The sequence below is a fragment of the Sprattus sprattus genome, assembly GCF_963457725.1.
Source record: "Sprattus sprattus genome assembly, chromosome: 1".
NCBI classification, from domain to species: Eukaryota; Metazoa; Chordata; class Actinopteri; order Clupeiformes; family Clupeidae; genus Sprattus; species Sprattus sprattus.
In genome coordinates, this window is record NC_137920.1 from 11,462,632 (window position 1) to 11,476,706 (window position 14,075).

A 14,075-nucleotide genomic window follows, 5' to 3' on the forward strand; every position below is an offset into this window, starting at 1 on the left:
GAGGGGCTCTTATACTCACTCAAGAATATTCCCTTTGCTGTCGCGCGAAAGCTAAGAGCCAATCAGAAAGCGACTCGATTTCGACCACTCTGCAGTCCTCTCAAAGGTTCTCTTCCCTGCTTTAAATACACCGAGCGCGCACCACAACGGATACACTGATTTTCTTTGAAAAACAGAACATGTCTGGCAGAGGTAAAGGAGGAAAGGGACTCGGAAAAGGAGGCGCCAAGCGTCATCGCAAGGTTCTCCGTGATAACATCCAGGGGATCACAAAGCCCGCTATCCGCCGTCTGGCTCGCCGTGGCGGTGTGAAGCGTATCTCCGGCCTCATCTACGAGGAGACTCGTGGTGTGCTGAAGGTTTTCCTGGAGAATGTGATCCGTGATGCCGTCACCTACACTGAACACGCCAAGAGAAAGACCGTGACCGCCATGGATGTGGTCTATGCTCTGAAGCGTCAAGGCCGCACTCTGTACGGTTTTGGCGGTTAAAGTGTACTCATCACTACCCAAACAAAGGCTCTTTTAAGAGCCACCCATGTCTTCCCTGAAAGTAGTTTTCCATATACTGTGGCTGTATTATAATTATTAGTCCTCTTCCATTCGCTTATATAAACAAGATCTAAGGAGTTTGTTTTCGTGTGTGTTGGTGCCTCTTACATGTGCGTACATTAAACTGCTTTTAGCGTCGTGAAGGTATTGATTTATAGTATGAAAATAGTGTTTCTGGTAGATGAACCACGTAGTTCTGTCCAGTTACACTATTAGTCTTGTCGCAAATTAAATGCATAGGTACAGACTACAGGCTAGTCGACAGGTCGAAATTTGCCATCAAAGTAGGTAGCATGTACAGTAACCTTGGTACGCTGCAGGAACGTTCAAAGGCTATCTAGCGTAGGCTAACGTGCTAACGTTAGACAGTTGGCTGACGGGCGCCTCGCAAATCACATCAACCATTGTTGCTGTTCACAATAACGGATAGTACACGGTCTATTTATCGGTACATTAAAAAAAAATCTAAGCAAGAAACGCCGAAAAATGTCCATTACATACAAGACACGAAGTTTAGCTGCTAATGCATGACTAGCATACAACGTTAGCATGCTGCTATTAATTATAGGTGTGCCTGTAGAACATGAGTTGTTGTCAACATAAATAATTGATTGTTATTTACTTTGCACATGAACATAATTTGAGCAAAAAACCCGTGACCTTCGTGGCTGGCGAGGCACTGACTATTTAAGGTCAGATTTACAAATATATAAACTCAAACGAGAGTACCTTAAATCACCATTCAATTGGCAGCTTGCACATTGACAGCACCCTGAGGGTTTCTGTCTTTTCCTTTATAATTGTGTGAGTTAAATCGCAGAGACAATAACAACAGATATATAACTAGCTATGATTTCACGCAAATGTAACTCTTCTATTTAAATCGTTTAAGGTTATTAAAGGTGTCCTTTGTATGGAGGAGGAAGATAACTGAAGAAATGCATCCCTCCCCCAAGGTAGTGAAAAACAGCAATGGGAACAGGCGTGTTGTTCCCTTTGAGGTACGTAATGAGGTTTTCAATTAATGAATGACCGATGCACACAATATTTTGAGGAAAGTGTTCATGTGTGCAAAACGACCTTAATACGTGCATAGTACATAGTATAGTACAACATAGTACAACATACGTGGGAATGGTGTTCTGTGTAGCCCAATTAGCTGATGCCATAGATTCGTCCACTTTCTAGGAAGTAGCCAATCCTGGTTCGCGTCTGGATATGACGCAGGAAAATAGGGTCGTTTGGATGAAGCTACCACAGTTGCTCATTTGCATAAGGTTTTGTATATATACCGATGACGACGACGTCACTTTCATCCGATATCGAATACTGAAGCAACAATGCCTGAACCAGCGAAGCCAGCCCCGAAGAAGGGATCCAAGAAAGCGGTGACAAAGACTGCTGTGAAGGGAGGCAAGAAGCGCCGAAAGACCAGGAAGGAGAGCTATGCTATCTACGTATATAAGGTTCTGAAGCAGGTCCACCCCGACACCGGCATCTCCTCTAAGGCGATGGGCATCATGAATTCTTTCGTGAACGACATCTTCGAGCGCATCGCTGGGGAGTCTTCCCGTCTGGCTCACTACAACAAGCGGTCCACCATCACCTCCAGGGAGATCCAGACCGCAGTGCGTCTTCTTCTGCCCGGTGAACTAGCCAAGCACGCCGTGTCTGAGGGAACGAAGGCGGTTACCAAGTACACCAGCTCCAAGTAAAACTCCTATTTGACACCCAACGGCTCTTTTAAGAGCCACCCACATTCTCTGTTAAAAGCTTTCCATCAATTATGTGTTTGAATCGGATTCGCTGCCGCAGAATCGACTCCGTTCGGTGTGAGCAATGGTTAACACATTATATATATCTGTGCTCTCTTACAGCTGCCCCCCCCCCCAAAAAAAATATGTGTACTACATCATCATCCTCGTCACATTTGAGCATACAATGTACATGACGTTACACTAATTGGGAAACAACCTATTGCGTATTACAATTAATCTGTTTCAAAGTGTTTTAATTATTTTGTGTGTCAGTTGATTAGTTAGTGAGCACTACAATTTCCCTTGGAATAAATAAAGGAGCCGCCCACTAATAGTGTGCTAAAATAGGTCCTATTTCCGCAAAACGAATCATTTTGAGCGTAAAAACTAACCTATTATTGAACTGGTGCAGGTCGCACAGTAAACAAACAGATGTACAGAACAAAATAATATATCAGTCTGCATCCACCAAATGCTGCATAAAGGTTAATTCCGAGTCTTTCGCTGTCTCCTGTTGTGAGAGGCAGCAGATGATTAACATAGCATACTCAACATATGCAAGCTGCTTTGTTATGTCTTCAAATAAGCATAATTACATTCAGTGGTTAAAGTGGGATTTGGTAGGTGGGGGTACTCTATTTTCCCGTGTGGTGGCGGCGGCGGGGGGGGATTTGGTGGATCTGGCGGCGGCCGTGGTACATTAATAAAATATACACCATCTAACTTCTCTCTCAACAGGTTAACGGCCCTATCTGACAAGGCTACCTCTGGTGGTGACATTTATGTACTGCTGCTGAGTTGCATTTCTAAATCCCCGTTTGGAACTCTATTCTCTACTGACAGTCTCCCTCTTGTGGAGGCAGTGGGGTATGACAGCCCGTCCGCGCCACTTAAACGAGAGAGTGGAAGTTCCCAGTGAGAATCTACTGCACTTTTGCCCTCTAGTGGCGCAAATACCACACTTCAGCCTGGTGTCAACTTCAAAACGAACCTCGTCTGACGAGGCGTTCACACTAGCCGCGAATTTTCTCAGGCGGTATGCCGCCTAGGGGGCATGGTCAGAAAAATATGTTTGGTTGTCATCTTGCGAGTGTCATGTAGCAAGTTCAACTGCAGTGCAGCGCTAATAGCATTTTAGCAGCTAGCTTCTTCATTCATCTTCAATCAAAGCGTTAGCAGCAAGCTAACATAACGGTTAGGAGCTTAATTTAAGACCTACAATATTCAGTTTGCCCTGACAATGTTCGTATAGTATATACACAACAAACTGAGTCGATGTAGACATATAAAAGTCGTGTAAACACCTTTATTCACATACAAATATTTCCAGTTAAACAGACTCCCGGGACCCAGGATTAGCAGCTAGCTTCTACATTGATCTTCAATGAAAGCGTTAGCACCAAGCTAATAATAATGGTCGAGAGCTTATTTAAGACCTACAATATTCAGTTTGCCCTGACAGTGTTCGTATAGTTTATAAACAACAAACCGAGCAGATGTTGACATATTAAAGTCGTGTAAACACCTGTATCCAGCTTGATTCACATCAAATATTTTCCAATCCGGACTTGCGAGGCTCCGCCATTTTCTATGAAATATTTTGAATTCACCGGGCTTCTGCACTACGTCAGTAAAGTCAAACTCCAATTCTGACACACGCCGCGGTGATTGGTTACCGCCTGGTACACATTTGCATAAAGTTAAAGGTTCGTCAACTTTGATAGTCAGGCGGCGGCGTTTTTTGCTCAACAGATGGAATTTCGTTTCCATTCATTCCCAATAGGAGCGGCACGAAGTTCGTCTGTGTGTGAACGTACCGTAAAACTTCCCCTTTTCTGTGGACAGCTTCTGTATCTCAACTCAGTGCTCATTCATCAGTGCTCAGTGTTTTAAATGGGTTTCTGTGTAAATCAGACACTTAATCCTTAAACTGGGTCTACACCCACCTTTAGACTTGTGTTTTAGAGTGCGGTACATTAAGTACTTGATGGAAATATACTGTTATGTGCATTATTCCTACTTTCACATTTCATACCATACAAGGGTTAAATAATGCTACGAAAAATAAGTGAACAATATTCAGTATTGAAATAAGATCAACACACACATACATACCACAATACCAGGGCCTCCACCTGGTCTTCAGGATGCTCAAAACTCTCTCCACCACACATCTCGCTTTTGACAGGCGACTATCGGTTGTTTATAAAGCAAGTATAGGAACTGCAATGTTGTATGATTAACCACGGGATAGACATTGATTTTCAAGTATGTCTGCAGTCTTGTGGCTAATATTTGGATGCATCCTATGAACCGGAATGCATTTTTTCATCTGGTGGTTAGTAACGCGCACAGTAGCGCTTGTCAGGTAAGATGTGAATGCATCTCTCTCCCTCTCAACTCCGATGCCTCATTAAAACAACGTTGGATAGATTTTCATTCACACTCAGTCTTGAGCAATTAATTTCATACATTAAATTGAGGAGATTTGTAACATCAGCTTGATGACTAGGTGTGATTTCACACAATGGAGACTGTCCTCTAAGGGGACAAAGGCCTGTTCGTTTTTTTTGAGGTAGTCTGATATGCCTTGATGTATATTTCCCCTCAAATTGATGCACAAGTGGCAATAATAACATGATGGCAAAAAGGACTGTAGTAAAATATTTCTTTATTTAAATGAAATGTAAACATACCATTAAAACAACCTACTTTCAGAGGAGTTCAGACTTTGTACAAAAAAGTTTCAGAGCTAGACTTTTGATGTCTGAAACTTGTCAACATAGGAGTTAGCTAAACATATGTGAGTTTAGCAGTCATTAAGTGTGTGTGCTTTCACTGCTACATACTTATAACTTCAGATTGACCTTTCCCTACACAATGAATATTGAAGTAAGAAAAGATAACCACTTCAGTTCCCCCCGAGATGCCAAGCCTCAAAACAGTTTCTGTCTGTTTCAAGGCACAGATAGACATCACATGCTTTGCACTTCCAAGGGGTTTTGATGTCCTTTCCACTCTCCACTCTGCAATGTGCACAGCTCTTGAGGACATGACAAGCCCTCTTGCCCCCAACGGTGGGAGGCTCAACCTCACAAACTGGTGTGCAAAACTTTCTGGCATTCGGGACAGGAGAAGACTGTGGCTGAGTTTTCTGTGGAATACCAAACAGCTGTGCAGTGAGCTCCTCCATGAAAGCCTTGTGGCTCATGCTGTCCTTGTGCATGTTTTGCATTAGTTCTTTGTGGAGAAGGAAGGCGTTTGTTGCAGCAACGTCCAGGAAGTGATAGAAGAGTTTCTTGTACCACTTCAGAGTCGTGTGTTGTGATTTGTAATACTGGTCTGATGAATACAAACCACCTATTAACTTGTTGTATTCTACCACAGGTGAGGGGCATGGAAGAGACTGTGATGACCAGACACCCTCTCTGGATCTCACTCTTGTCTCTCGTACATCCCCAGTGTAGGCTCCGTGGATGGTGGAGCAGACAGCTCTCACCTCTCGTGTATCCATCCATTTCACATACACCAGGGGACCATCCCTTATCCAGCGACACGTTCCTGTAGGGGACCTCTTGTTCAGTGCATTGACAGCACTGCGTGGGCAGCCCCTCCGAGCATCTCTGTATGCTCCACAAGCACCAAACTTGGAAGCAAACAAGTCCTTGAAAAGCTTTGGGCTCGTGTAGAATTCATCCATGTACACATGATATCCAGACCCCAAATACCTTTTGTCAATCAGTGACATGACAGCGTCATAAGAGAGACCTTGCCCTGTTATGAAGTTGTTATTTCCATTGTATACAGAAATGTCCAGAGTGTACCCATTGCTGGAGTCTCCCAGCACAAACAACTTGAAACCACACTTAGGGGAAGCCACCATACGCTCGTCCACAGCAATGTTCCTGCGAGGCTGATAGAATGCCTTACAGGCACTCCGGATAGTGTTCATGAGGGGTTTGAGCCGGAACAGTCTGTCATGTGCTGAGGTTCCCCTCTTCGCATCATTCACTCTGTCCTCGTCTGGGTCGCTCATGTGCACATTGCAGGAGATTGTTTGGAATCTGCCTCTTGCCATCGCCTGGTCTGCTAAAGGGACGTAGCAGGGATGGCCTTTCCTCCAGTAGTCTCGTACATCATTCAGCTTGACCATGCCCATAAGGAATATCAGTCCAATGTATCTGTAGAATTCAGCAACTCCAACATCCACCCATTCATAGCCGCTGGCTATGGACTTTGCGGCTTGCTTGTTGGTGTTTTTGCAGAGTGTTTCCACAGCACTGTCTGAAAAGAAGAGTTTGAAGAGGTCCAGGGGAGTGTGGTTGTATGCTGCACCCAGCTGCACACCAGGCTCCCTTGCAGGAAGAAACCGCAGTTTTGCTGGACCGGCATCTTTGTCGTTTTCTGACTTCCATTTGAGCAGACGTCGTGCTCTTTTCCTCGGCGGTGTAGGTGCAATGTTCTCTACGTCTCTGTAATACAGAACATTTAAAACAATTAACAGTTGTTCTTTCATATAATGTTCAGGGACTTTAACAAGATAAAATTCCAGCACTGCAATTCACAAGTTCGGTCATTTACATCTGGCTAGTTTCGATCGTTTACCCCTGACTAGTTTCGATTCACACCTATTGTACACGTTAAAATAGCATACATGACTAGGGTTTGTGTTTGCAGTTCAACATCACTGGCTGAACCAAGCGCCTATGTTTTACTTATTTTCGCACTGACAACAGTCTCCAACTTACACACAAACTTTTAAAGTAAGTTGTAATGGGTTGCTGTTGTTCATAGCACGTTAGATATTTCATCGTAGATTACTTCAAAAGACTGGCATATTTAATATTAACCAGCATACTAGCTGGCTAACTGGCGCGCTAATCCAGTGTGTTGTGCTATTTCCACACACTACGCCACGCCAACTGCAGACGGTTTTAGCATACAATAATTCGCTCAACTCAGAGCATATGACATGCGTTTTACTCCCTAGAAGTTAATCAACATCATGCGTTACAAGAGCCAGTAAAGCGAAGAAAACTTACTCATCAGAGATATCCTCAAAGGGGTCAAGACGATGCACAAAGTGGTTCTGTTCGTCATCACTGTCTTCACCACTCTCATCGGAGGTATGGTTATCCTCCTCCTCGCTCTCCAGAGCAAGTTCCTCCCGGATTAGGCACGGTGCGTTAGCAGCAAAGGTGGGTTCCGACATGTTGCTCCTCCTCAGTCTGTATGATAACACAAAGCACCCAATAATGTGAACTGCACTATATGGCTGCAAAAAGGGGCGTTTACTCAGGGTTCCCCGCCATGTCATGACCCAATACGATCGCCGAAATATCATAGCTTACCATATGAATAGCCCTCATTTGCTATGAAAGGGCCATTAGGAGTTAATTCTTGCGCAAAGACTAAAATGTGCAAGCTTTTCTTTCTATTTTCCTTAAAAGTTGCGTATTTTCGTTTTAGTTTTAAACTTTATGCATTTAAAAGTAAAAGATTCAGGGGGTGTTCTTTGTATGTCTCTAGGACAAAAACTCGTAACACTTCTTAAAAGAAAGCCCCGACATCTATAATTAACTCGTATTGACTGAACCATTTCGTTTATTTTACTATTTCAAAATTCATGTCTTATATCCATCACCGGATTATGGCAACTTTCACCAGCTTGGGTTGGACAGTCGCTCCCAGTCTGTTTATTAGACGTTATCACCGTCTGTCTGCACTCTCGCGAGGCTCACTCACTCTGGTTAAAGGCATATTGACAAGAAATCATCCCTGAAAAATCGTCTCAAAATCAGTTTACAAATACAAGGTAGCATTGTTTGATAATCCATGTCTGTTTTAAGAAACGTGCACTGTTTTTTATTCCTCCAGACTGCGCCAAACGTCTGCTGTTTATGTCCCAAAGAACACTTATTGTAAGGTAATTACGAAGTCTTAAACATCATCCAAACATCTCACACGTCCACACCAGTCTTTATGCATGTTTTGTGTCGGATTCATGTGTGTGGTTTTGAAAACATTATCGCTTTAAAGTTTCAGAAGCACTAGCAGTAATTGAGTGCAGTCCATTGCTTTTAAAAACCCAGAGGTCAGATGATGTTATGGTCGTTTGTTAGTTGAGCACCATCTGATTGTAAAGTAAGTATAGGAACTGCAATGTTGTGATTAGCCGTGGAATACTGATTTTATAGTAGCCAATTCTGCAACCTTGCACCTATTACTCAGGTGCATCCTTTAGACGGGAATGCATTTCCCCCTTCTGGTAGTTAGTACGCACAGTAACTCTGCCAGGTAAGGTATGAATATGTCTATCTCTCCCTCATATGACCCCCAGTATTACCTCAGGTAAAACAACATTGGATAGATTTGCATTCGCTCTGTCTTCAGTAATTAATTTTAGAAGTTAAATTGAAGAGACTTGTAACATCAGCTTGATAACTAACTGTCATTTCACACAAAGGAGACTTTCCTCTAAGGGGACAAAGGCCTGTGCGATTTGTTTAGGCAGTCTGATATGCCCTGATGTGTTTGTATATTTCCCATAGTTAAAAACATTGATGCACAAGTGGCATAGGATAATATTTTCAAAGGCATCAGAAATATTAGCAAGAGAGTAAAAGGAATATAGCAAAATATGTTCTTTATTTAAATCAAATGTAAACATACCCTTACGATAACCTCATTTCAGGGAAGCTCAAAACACATTGTGAAGATTTCAGAATTAGACTTTTGAGGTGTAAGCTATAAATATGAGTTAAGCATTCCGAAAAGAATGTGTGGTTTTACTATTTCAGAGTGACCTTTCCCTCGCCAACATACTTTCCCTACACAATAAATATTGAAGTGAAAAAGACGTCCTGATTAGTTCCCCCAATTATGCCAAGCATCAGGACAGTTTCTGTTCTATTCATTGTAAAAGTAAAATTGAGGAGATTTTTAACATCAGCTTGACAACTAGCTGTAATTTCACGCAGAAGACACTTTCCTCTTAGGGGACAAAGGCCTGTTCAATTTTTTGAGGTAGTCTGATATGCCCTGATGCTTTTGTATATTTCCCCTCACATTGATGCACAATTGGCATATGATTATATTCTAGAAGACCTCAGCCATAATAAAATGATGGAAAAAGGGAATGTAGTAAAATATTTCTTTATTTAAATCAAATGTAAACATACCCTTAAAACAACCTAGTTTCAGAAAGGCTCAGACTTACAAAAACACATTGTAAAGTTTAAGCTAGACTTTTGATGTCTGAATCTTGTCAACGTAGGAGTTAGCTAAACATATGTGAGTTTAGCAGTCATAAAGTGTCTGTGCTTTCACTGATACATACTTAAAATATCAGATTGACCTTTCCCTACACAGTGAATATTGAAGTAAGAAAAGATAACCACTTCAGTTACCCCCAAGATGCCAAGCCTCAAAACAGTTTCTGTCTGTTTCAAGGCACAGATAGACATCACATGCTTTGCACTTCCAAGGGGTTTTAATGTCCTTTCCACTCTCCACTCTGCAATGTGCACAGCTCTTGCGGATGTGACAATCCCTCTTGCCACCAACAGTGGGAGGCTCAACCTCACAAACTGGTGTGCAAAAAATTCTGGCATTAGGGACAGGTGTTTGTGGCTGAGTTTCCTGTGGAATACCAAACAGCTGTGCAGTGAGCTCCTCCATGAAAGCCTTGTGGCTCATGCTGTCCTTGTGCATGTTTTGCATTAGTTCTTTGTGGAGAAGGAAGGCGTTTGTTGCAGCAACGTCCAGGAAGTGATAGAAGAGTTTCTTGTACCACTTCACAGTCGTGTGTTGTGATTTGTAATACTGGTCTGATGAATACAAACCACCTATGAACTTATTGTATTCTACCACAGGTGAGGGGCATGGAAGAGACTGTGATGACCAGACACCCTCTCTGGATCTCACTCTTGTCTCTCGTACATCCCCAGTGTAGGCTGCGTGGATGGTGGAGCAGACAGCTCTCACCTCATGTGTATCCATCCAGTTCACATACACCAGGGGACCATCCCTTATCCAGCGACACGTTCCTGTAGGGGACCTCTTGTTCAGTGCATTGACAGCACTGCGTGGGCAGCCCCTCCGGGCATATCTGTATGCTCCACAAGCACCAAACTTAGAAGCAAACAAGTCCTTGAAAAGCTTTGGGCTCGTGTAGAATTCATCCATGTACACATGATATCCAGACCCCAAATACCTTTTGTCAATCAGTGACATGACAGCGTCATAAGAGAGACCTTGCCCTGTTATGAAGTTGTTATTTCCATTGTATACAGAAATGTCCAAAGTGTACCCATTGCTGGAGTCAGCCAGCACAAACAATTTGAAACCACACTTAGGGGAAGCCACCATACGCTCATCCACAGCAATGTTCCTGCGAGGCTGATAGAATGCCTTACAGGCACTCCGGATAGTGTTCATGAGGGGTTTGAGCCGGAACAGTCTGTCATGTGCTGAGGTTCCCCTCTTCCCATCATTCACTCTGTCCTCGTCTGGGTCGCTCATGTGCACATTGCAGGAGATTGTTTGGAATCTGTCTCTTGCCATCGCCTGTGCTGCTAAAGGGACGTAGAAGGGATGGCCTTTCCTCCAGTAGTCTCGTACATCATTCAGCTTGACCATGCCCATGAGGAATATCAGTCCAATGTATCTGTAGAATTCAGCAACTCCAACAGCCACCCATTCATAGCCGCTGGCTATGGACTTTGCAGCTTGCTTGTTGGTGTTTTTGCAGAGTGTTTCCACAGCACTGTCTGAAAAGAAGAGTTTGAAGAGGTCCAGGGGAGTGTGGTTGTATGCTGCACCCAGCTGCACACCAGGCTCCCTTGCAGGAAGAAACCGCAGTTTTGCTGGACCGGCATCTTTGTCATTTTCTGACTTCCATTTGAGCAGACGTCGTGCTCTTTTCCTCGGCGGTGTAGGTGCAATGTTCTCTACGTCTCTGTAATACAGAACATTTAAAACAATTAACAGTTGTTCTTTCATATAATGTTCAGGGACTTTAACAAGATAAAATTCCAGCACTGCAATTCACAAGTTCGGTCATTTACATCTGGCTAGTTTCGATCGTTTACCCCCGACTAGTTTCGATTCACACCTATTGTACACATTAAAATAGCATACATGACTAGGGTTTGTGTTTGCAGTTCAACATCACTGGCTGAACCAAGCGCCTATGTTTTACTTATTTTCGCACTGACAACAGTCTCCAACTTACACACAAGTAAGTTGAGTAAAGTAAGTTGTAATGGGTTGCTGTTGTTCATAGCACGTTGGATATTTCATCGTAGATTACTTTAAAAGACTGGCATATTTAATATTAACCAGGGCCTCGTTTCCCGATAACGATGTATCTTAACGGCCTACGTGGATTTTCGCGACATCGTACACTAAGTAGCACTTTGTATTTACGTGCGTTTCCCAAACAACAACTTAAAGTCAGGTGCACGAGCGCAACGTGCACGAGTGCTTAAGTAGCTCTTAGGGTGGAGCTGTCCATCACAGTAGTTCTGAAAGTACAGCAATCGATGCCAGAAGAGTCGATTTTGAATGAAGTTCCAATATAACAAGTCTCGACATAAGAACAATACCTCAATAAATATATATAGGCTAGAAAATATCAAATAAAAACATCACTCAGGGCATAAGCCGCCATAATATGTGACTTAATTCAGATATTGATTGAAAAACAACTACAAAAGGGCGTGTGTGCTGAATGAATTATTTAAAAACGTGCTCAGATGAACTAGAAAACACCCAAAAGGTAATTGACAAACGCCCACTTAGGCTTGCCTAGTTGTTCACCTGTCTGATCACTGATTGCAGGTGATTCCAATGTATTGATTATGGACTACGATTGGCTGATGCATCTTATATTAGGACCTGTGGGTAGTTGTCCGTATGAAAAGATGGATTCAACACGTAAAAGGCGTGCGGCGTCGTTTGCAAAGGAGGAATTACAAGTACTCCTTGACGAGGTGGAAGCAAATAGGAGCATCCTATTCGGCCGCTTTAAAGGGAACGTGTCCAACAAAGCGAAGACTGCTCTCTGGATAAAGATCGCTGAAAGAATGGCTGCTTCCAGCTCCTCCTGCCCAGTCAGAACGTGGACAGACATGAGGAAGAAATGGCAAGACCTGGCCAGCACCACCAAGACCAGAGGGGCGGCTGTGCGGAGGGAGGCAGCGAGGACTGGTGGTGGCCCCAACACCGTGCCCCCCCTCACCCCTGAGGAAGAGAGGGTGCTGGCCATCATCGGCCACACTGCCTCCGAAGGGATCCCGGGGGGCATAGATCTGAGGGCGAGGGCTTCCACCTCCCAGCCCCCCGGGGCCTCATCCCCAGCCCTAACGTCTGATGCCTCCTCGCCAACCCACAGTGCCACACCCACCTCTGCACCCAGCTCCCTCCCGACTCGCGGCAGACCTCAGACGACAGGTGGCAGGGGGCAGAGTCGCGACTGGCGCTGCACCTGCAGCGAAGGTCTGCTGCAAGTGGAGAGGGAGAGGGCGCAGATTGAGCGGGAGAGGTTGGAGGTGGAAAGGGAGAAGGTGGAAATAATGAGGGCCCAACTCGCGATCCAGCAGAGACAGCTGCTGCTGCAGGAGGAGCAGTCCGCGAGGCCCTCATTGAGCCTATTCCTGCCGCCTCAGGGTGAGTAACATTTAACAGTGTCCAATTCTCCAGTGTATTCCATTCAATTGCACTATTCAACCTTTCTTCCTTGCAGATGCCCCACATCCCAGTCCACCTCCAACCTGATGGCGAGGAGGCATTGGAGCTCCGGCCACCCCTCTGGTGTGGGCGAGTCTTGCCATTTGTTCCTCACGACTGTCCACATTCTGACTGGGCAGGAGCTGGCAGCAGCCATTCTGCTTGCCATAGACAGCGGTCTTTGTTTTGTTTGATGTCCCTTTAAGCGGCCCAATAGGATGCTCCTATTCCACCTCGTCAAGGAGTAATGGTATTCCCTCCTTTGCAAACGACGTTGCAATGCCAATAAAGCTCTTTTGTTTATTTGAATTTTGTGTGTGTGTGTTTCCTTTACGGTTTCAGTGGAATGGTGTTGGTATTTTGTGCTAAATGTACTTCGTGTCCAGTCATTGTATTATCAAACCTTGCATGAAATGTGTCTGTTTAGACGGTTTATCTCAGGATTCACTTTGAAAAGGAAAGAACACCACATACGTCCTCTATTTAGTTGGCCATGGGCCAGTCGAGGAGTTCAATACTTCGCTACTTATGTTTCGATTAATCATAACCCATGTGCTTGGTGAATCTCTGTGCGTAACGTGCGCTTTACGCATGCAAACTTGGAGCTGGTGAGCTGCTAACGTTGTTTAGCTTTAAGCATGACAATTGTGATTTGATGGGTGCCACACTGCTGAATGATAACAGTAGGCTTATTGTGGGGTGACATTGGGCTGATGGAGGGGTGGTGTTTGGGTGGTGTTTGTGACAGGTGCTGGAAGTGGGGTGCTTGGTGACTGTAAAGTAAAAGTTGGGTGGGGGGGGGGAGTAAAAAAAAAAAAAATCATAAAAAAAAAAAAAAAGTATAATAAAAAAATAAAATAAAAAAAAGGACAAATAAAAAGGAAAATCCAGGAACAAATGTTCAAAAACGGGGGAGGGGTGGGAGAACAAAACACAAAGGGGGGAAAAAAAAGGACAAATAAAAAGGAAAATCCAGGAACAAATGTTCAAAAACGGGGGAGGGGTGGGAGAACAAAACACAAAGGGAAAAACAAAA

The 14,075-nt window shown here is 43.9% G+C and overlaps 2 protein-coding genes across 2 annotated transcripts; both read left to right on the forward strand.

The window, feature by feature from the left end:
- Positions 1 to 172: 172 nt before the first annotated feature.
- LOC308377217 (histone H4) lies at positions 173 to 628 on the forward strand. The gene has a single exon (XM_080853801.1). The coding sequence runs from the start codon at positions 180 to 182 to the stop codon at positions 489 to 491; it is 312 nt and encodes a 103-aa protein (XP_080709927.1). The 5' UTR covers positions 173 to 179; the 3' UTR covers positions 492 to 628.
- Positions 629 to 1,768: 1,140 nt separating this feature from the next.
- On the forward strand, positions 1,769 to 3,232 carry LOC308375021 (histone H2B 1/2-like). Its single transcript, XM_080851045.1, has one exon. It carries the CDS (start codon positions 1,892 to 1,894, stop codon positions 2,264 to 2,266), a length of 375 nt encoding a protein of 124 aa, XP_080707171.1. The 5' UTR covers positions 1,769 to 1,891; the 3' UTR covers positions 2,267 to 3,232.
- The last annotated feature ends 10,843 nt before the right edge of the window (positions 3,233 to 14,075 follow it).

What these genes read in the sequence shown, in the direction of transcription:
- LOC308377217 (XM_080853801.1), top strand. Translation starts at nt 180, where the DNA reads ATGTCTGGCAGAGGTAAAGGAGGAAAGGGACTCGGAAAAGGAGGCGCC.
- LOC308375021 (XM_080851045.1), top strand. Translation starts at nt 1,892, where the DNA reads ATGCCTGAACCAGCGAAGCCAGCCCCGAAGAAGGGATCCAAGAAAGCG.